Source organism: Ambystoma mexicanum, chromosome 1q, assembly GCF_040938575.1.
Source record: "Ambystoma mexicanum isolate Mex_15411 chromosome 1q, UKY_AmexF1_1, whole genome shotgun sequence".
NCBI lineage: Eukaryota > Metazoa > Chordata > Amphibia > Caudata > Ambystomatidae > Ambystoma > Ambystoma mexicanum.
Genome location: NC_090922.1, coordinates 830,994,147 through 831,000,896, shown reverse-complemented (window position 1 = coordinate 831,000,896; position 6,750 = coordinate 830,994,147). Strand labels below are relative to the sequence as shown.

Below are 6,750 nucleotides of genomic sequence, written 5' to 3'. Positions count from 1 at the left end.
CGGGGCCGATGCCTCCATCCGGGCGTTGTCTGTCACGGGGCCTCCGTGCTCTGGGTGTGGGCCGGAAGCAAGCTCTGGGCCCCAGGGTGCTGGAGGGCACCCCTCTGTGCTGCCCCCGTTCCGATGTGCTGATAGAGGGCGGGAAGCCCGGGCCGTGCCCTCCTCTGTCCTCGGCTTTCGTAGGATTCACTGTGTCCGTGGGGGCCGCATTCGTATGCACCCCACTCCGAGTCCCCCACGGTGCAGTGTGTCCCCCAGCACACCTCTGCGAAATATGCTTCCGCAACAGGGAGGGTGGGGCCTCTTCGCGGAGCCGCGGGGACAGCAGCGTCCGGTGTCGTAGGTCCGCACCGGTACCCACTGCTTGTGTGCACTTTCTCAGGACACCTCTATAGTCAGGGCCCCGGGCCACACTGCGGTGGGTCCCAGCGGCGGGTCCCCCGGTACTCTCAGGGTGGGGCCCTCTGATCAGGGGACAGGTCTTCTCCAGCTCAGTCTCGTACTCCAGGCCGGGGACTAGGAAAGTCCACTAGGCCCTGCGGTGCTTTCAGGAGCGCGATGCTTACGCGTCCTGCATGCTCCGCGCCCCCTGGTGGTCTCCGTATATGGTCTTTTTGAGCTTAAAAATGAACTTGATAATGATTATGCTGAGATGTTTACCACACCTGGGTATAGGAGTAAGGATATCAGGAGGGATAGGGAGGAAGCGGCAGAGCCATACATACAGCAGTGACATTTACCATTGTTAAGGCAGATAGGCGATAAACTAAAAGTATGCATACGAGAGGCGTTGAAATGGATGTCGGATCCTAGTATTCCCGCAATGCAAATACACAAGATATTCGATGAATATTCCCTGCCCATGAAAAGAAAAGCACTGCAGGCGATGGCTGAACATTTAATAGATAAAGATATAAAAGACGAAAAGGCCAACCCCCCTGAAATAATGGCAGTATTTAAGAGGGCACTAGAACGAGGGACAGGGGAAACAGCCTTGTCACTTGACTTGGGGATATTATTGCATATGAGAGTAGGGGGAGGGAGAGTGAGTACGGTATTTCCTATGAGAGAGGTCCCACCTACCTTTATGCCCAAAGTAGAGATCCCTGCAACAGGCGATCATGTAGCGCAAGTAACAGAAGCACATTACACAGCACAATATGTGCACGTCCCTTTCTCAAGACAAGAAGTGAATAATATAAAACAGACGATTCCGGATATAAGAAAGAATCCCACGGGATTTTACAAAGAAGTAGAATCCTGTCTGCAATCATCCGTGCTTACCATGGGTGACACAGATCTAATATTCCCAGTGATCCTGCCAGAAGACATATGGAAGCAAATAAGAAAAGTGGATGATATAATGGCCTATGGCGCCACATGGGCGGATTTGATAATAGAGGACAGGAATAAAGAGGTCGGAGGGAAGCCAGGGGCGAACATGGTAGCATTACCAGCACGGATAATACAGAAATGAAAAGAAATTGTTCCAGAAAAAAGAATCCAATGGGACAAATTGATTGCATTTGTGCAGGGCAAGGATGAGTTAGCTACAGATTATTTTAATAGGTTTGAGGAAGTATTTACAGACTTCAGTGGGCAGGATGTGAGCTCAGAAGCGGGAAAGAGGCTATTTGTTGATAAGTATGTGAGGGGGTTACTACTTCCAATTCAAAACCTAATAATGACATCAGAAAGTGCATGGCAAGCAAAAACGTTGAGCGAAGTATTACATATGGCCCAATATTATGAGAACAGAGTGAATACAGAAAAAGAGAAAGAGGTAAAGGATAGAGTAAATTCGAAGGCGAGGGTGCTACTTCAGCAAGTAGCGGGACACAATAGAGGGAGAGGAAATGCACAAGGGAGAAGTAATTTGAATATGCATGGAGGGCCGTTGGGACAAAATCAGTGTGCGTATTGCAGAGAGGAAGGACACTGGAGAGCGCAATGCCCACATCTGCAAAATAGAAATGGGGGTAGTCAGAGAAGACAGCATAGAGGGCACCCAGGAGCAAATGGATCGAATAGGAATAGTATGCAGCAGCACCAAAATAACCAAGGAAATCAAAATCAAGCTCAGTATCAGAATACTACCAACCAGAATCAGGGCCAACATAACCAACAGTATGGGAACCGCCAAAATGGAGGGGCTAGAGGAAAGGATGGGAACATTTTTGATACACAACCAAATACGTATTACAGTAATAGCAGTAATTACACATCGGATGATGTGTTATTCTCCCAATAGGACAGCCCAAGACAGGGGTCGGAACCAGTGGCTATTCCCGTGAATCAAAAAGGACCCTATGTAGACATGAGAGTCGGGGCTAGAGAGCACAGTTTTCTTGTAGACACAGGAGCGCAAAAATCCTCAATAGACCATCACTTGGTTCCAGAGATACCACTGTCAGGGCAAAGAAATATTTCCGTAGGGTTCGCTGGTACACCAGTAAATAACCCAGTGTCCCAATTAGTCCCAGTAACCATAGGTCATTTCACTGAACATTGTCCATTTCTTTTAACAGAAAATTGTGGGGAAAATCTCTTGGGATTGAATTTATTGAAAAAACTAGGTGCAGTTATTCATTGCACTCCAGATGGGGTGTTTTTGACGATTTGGCCACAGGATGCCCCGGTGTCTGAATTTTTGTCTAAACCTTTGCCAGGAGAATTGAGTAAAGTGCCAACTTGTATATGGGTGATGAATGATAAGGATGTGGGATGTTTGAAGATAGAGCCAGTAAAGATTATTTTGAAAAAAGGAGTCATGTTGCTGCGTATTCCACAGTATAAAATTTCGGCAGATGGAGAGGAAGGTTTGAAAAGTATAATTTCAGATTTGGTGAAATTGGGAGTAATTGAGGAAATTACAGGCAGTACATGTAACAGCCCCTTTCTTCCAGTATATAAGAAAGGAGGTAATGAGGTACCCTATCGTTTCATAATTGATTTACGCGCGTTAAACAAGGTAGTTGACCCTCAATTTCCCTTAGTGCCAGACATCACCATGATTTTGACAATGATACCTGCTTCAGCAGAATACTTTAGTGTGACTGACTTAAATAATACTTTCTTTAGCATTCCAGTGGACAAGGACAGTAGATATTTGTTCGCGTTCACATTAGGAGGACGATCATTTACATTCACGCGCATTCCACAAGGATACACGGAAAGTCCGAGTATTTACAGCAGGGCATTGAAGGAACAGTTGGATATGCTAGAGTTGCCAACAGGTTGTGTACTATTGCAATATATAGACGATTTATTAATTGCTGCAGATACAGAGGAGATTTGTAAAAAGAGCACTGTGTTATTGTTGTCCCACCTAGCAGCGCATGGCCATAAAGCAAGTTTGAAGAAGTTTCAATATAATCAAAAGGAGGTGGCTTATTTGGGCTACCTACTTTCGAAAGAAGGGAGAAGATTAATGCCAGAGCGCATAGAGAGTATTTCTTGACTACCTATTCCAAAAACACAGAAAGGAGTCAGAGCCATTATAGGCGTGGCTTCTTATTGTCGGCAATGGATTGGACATTTCGCGTTAATTGTGAAGCCAATGGTGGCATTGACGAAAAAGGATGCTGTGATGCCTTTGCAGTGGAATGAAGAATGTCAGAGAGCACTTGATTTATTGAAAACTGCATTGCGTTCTGCTCGAGTTTTGGGCACACCAAATTATGAGAAGATTTTTAGACTGTATGTGAAAGTGAAGGATGTGCATTGGCTGTTTTGACACAGGAACAAGGTGGAAGAAATAGGCCATGCGGCTATATTTCTTCCGCGCTGGACCCTGTAGCGCGCACTGCCACGATGTTTGCGAGCTGTTGCAGCGGCTGCTGCGTCAGTGAAACAAATGGAAGGGATGGTATTGGGGCACACCTTAATTTTGATGGTGCCACATGCCATAGACGTTCTACTAAATAGAACGCAAACGCAACACCTCACCTCTGCTAGATTGACTAGATATGAAATTGTCCTATTCACACCCCCCCATCCAAATCATGAGGTGTAGCGCTTTGAATCCTGCAGAATTAATGCCACTGCCCACGGAAGAACTTGGTGACAATGAATCACCTCCCCATGATTGCTTAATGGTTACTGAGGAAGAAATGAAGGGGAGAGTTGATTTGACAGATACCCCACAAAAAGAGCCAGATGGAGAGTTGTTTTGTGATGGCTCTTGTTTTAAATTACCTGATGGCACATCAACTGCCGCCTATGCTATTACTACACTGGGGAGTATTGTAGAAAGCAAAAGAATCCCCTACAACTCGGCACAAGCCGTGGAAATAATAGCTTTGACCAGAGCCTGTGAGATATCTGAGAATCTAAGTGTAAACATATATACCAGTGGTCTTCAAACTTTTTATGCCATGGCCCCCCTGAGCAGAAAATAAATTGTTCGGGACCCCCCTGCCCCGCCCCTCTGTGTTGGTGTTATTTTTTTTTTTTATAGAGAGGGCTGCAGAATGCGTGGTGCCATAATTATGAAGGGATATGCTGTTGGGGAGACATTCCAAGACACTAGGACAATCACATCCAATCCAAACATAGAAACCGTGCAAGTAAACACAAAATTCTCCAGTAGGGCTTTTATTTTCTCAAAATACATTCCTATTAGTATATTCAGCAGAAGGCAATTTGATTTTACAGAGCAAGCACTAATGGGAAGGGTGGGCCTGTCTCTCTGCAGAAAGTGAGTCAATGTGTGGCTTTATTTTTGAGACCGCCACTCTGAGGTTGTCCTCCACTTCCAGCCTTGTGCGGTATTTAGTTTTCAGTACAGCCAATGCTGAAAAGCCTATTTCGCACAAGTAGGAAGACCCAAAGGGTAAGAGAGACTGTATAGCAGACCTTGCCAATGTAGGATACTCCAGGATTACCTTCAGCCAAAAGTCACCCACTGCAATGTTCCTAAATTCAGATTGCAGAATAGTGTCCGACTGAACCTCAATCAGCTCCTCCAGGGCATCAAATGGAAGATGCACCACCTCCTCTGCCAGAAAAGGCTGCATCACCCAGTCATTAATGCCAGCATTTTCTTCAGGGAAGTATTTATCAAAGCTGGACCTTAATGTTGTTAGGTGACTTGTGATTGGTTCTAGGACATGCAGCAGGTTGTACTCTGTTTCCTCAATTGCTTCTGCAAGCAATGGGAACTGAACTGCTACCCCAGCTCCAATTGTTTGTTTCCAGAGGTCTAGCTTCCTCTTGAAGGCAAATACTTTTTTATTCATTGTAAATGAGTTGGCATTGGCTCCTTGCAAAGACATATTGAGGGTATTTAGCTTATCGAAAATATCAGCAAGGTATGCCAAGAGCACAAGACAGCGGGGATCACACAGATGGTTTGCTTTGCCAGTGTCCACATCCAAAAGGAATTGCCGCACTTCATTTCGGAGTTCAAACACACGTTGCAGCACTCTTCCCCTGGACAGCCATCTGACTTCTGTGTGAAAGAGCAAACCATCATGTTCTGACCCCATTTCTGCACACAGAATTGCAAAGAGACGTGCTCTTGTTGGCTGTGCTTTGATGGCATTAAATATTTTTACAGCTGAACTGAGTACATCAGAAAGTTCATTGTCCATATTCTGAGCAGCAAGCGCTTCACGGTGAATTATGCAGTGTGTCCATACAACATGTGGAGCGACTGCCAACACTTTGGCCTTCAATCCCGATCTATCTCCACACATTGAAGGGGCACCATCTGTGCAGATTCCTACGCAGGCTTCCCATCTCAAACAGTGGCTGCTCATAAAATCATTTAAAATGTCAAACAGTTCTGATGCTGTTGCCCTGGTTTTAATGGCCTTACAAAACAAAAAGTCTTCCAATATTGTAGTTGCCCCACAGTACCTTACATAGGCTATTAAATGAGCCTCTCTGGATATATCTGTTGCCTCATCCAACTGTAATGCAAAGAGACTCGTTTGCAGCTGTGTGATTAACTGAGCAGTGATATTGTCTGCCATCTCAGACACACGTCGGCTGATGGTGGTGTCTGACAGAGGAATCATTTTTAGCTTGTCCGCTACACTTTCAGCACCCATTCTCCTGCACATTGCGATGGCTGCTGGTAGAACGACTTTCTCGGCATCGGTGAACGGTTTTTTATTTTTGGCAAGGAGGTAGGCAACATCATAAAATGCCTTCAGTGCACTGGCTGGAGTAGAAGCAATATTTTGCACTGTACTTTTCTGCTGACTGATGACTTGTAACTTGCGAGCAAAGAAGTCTCTGCTCTTGCCAATGAGCTCCCCATGTTTTGTTTCCAAGTGGCGTCTTAATTTGGCTGGTTTCATGCTCTCATTGGCTAAAATTGCTCCACACACCACACACTGAGGCCTCGTTTCACCTCTAATCACAACGGAAGTAAATCCAAGGTCTAAATATGTGCCATCAAACTTTCTGGCTTTTGCAGGTTTTTTTCCTGTGTCAATGTCTGCGTCTGCCTTCCTTTTCACACTGCCGTTTTTGGGCAAAAAGAAGTGCTCCATTTCAAAATGGGTTCCTCACCTATGAAAAAATGTAAACTCCCATATTAATGCCTTTTCATATGCTTTGTTGATAACCTCATTTACGTACCGAATGAGGTACAGTAGGATTTGAAAACGATAATTCAAAAACAAAAATGCAAAACATGTAGCTGTGACAAAATCACACATGCACTAGAAGGCTTTTGAGCAAAAATGAGGGGCTGAAAAAAACATGGTCCTCCAATAGTGCACCACATGTTTTGTGGTG

The 6,750-nt window shown here is 45.1% G+C and overlaps 1 protein-coding gene across 1 annotated transcript; it reads right to left on the bottom strand.

Moving 5' to 3' along the window:
* Window positions 1-562: 562 nt before the first annotated feature.
* On the bottom strand, window positions 563-6,503 carry LOC138559035 (zinc finger BED domain-containing protein 5-like). Its single transcript, XM_069642677.1, has 2 exons — window positions 5,128-6,503; window positions 563-665 (listed from the first exon to the last, which is right to left on the bottom strand). Exons 1-2 carry the CDS (start codon window positions 6,501-6,503, stop codon window positions 563-565), a joined length of 1,479 nt encoding a protein of 492 aa, XP_069498778.1.
* Between the last annotated feature and the right edge of the window lie 247 nt (window positions 6,504-6,750).

Excerpts from the sequence above, each read along its gene's own strand:
- LOC138559035 (XM_069642677.1), bottom strand. The coding sequence starts at position 6,503 with ATGGAGCACTTCTTTTTGCCCAAAAACGGCAGTGTGAAAAGGAAGGCA. Across the intron at positions 666-5,127 it reads GAAGCAATTGAGGAAACAGA|GTGTGGTAAACATCTCAGCA; the intron begins GTACAACCTGCT and ends TCCTATACCCAG.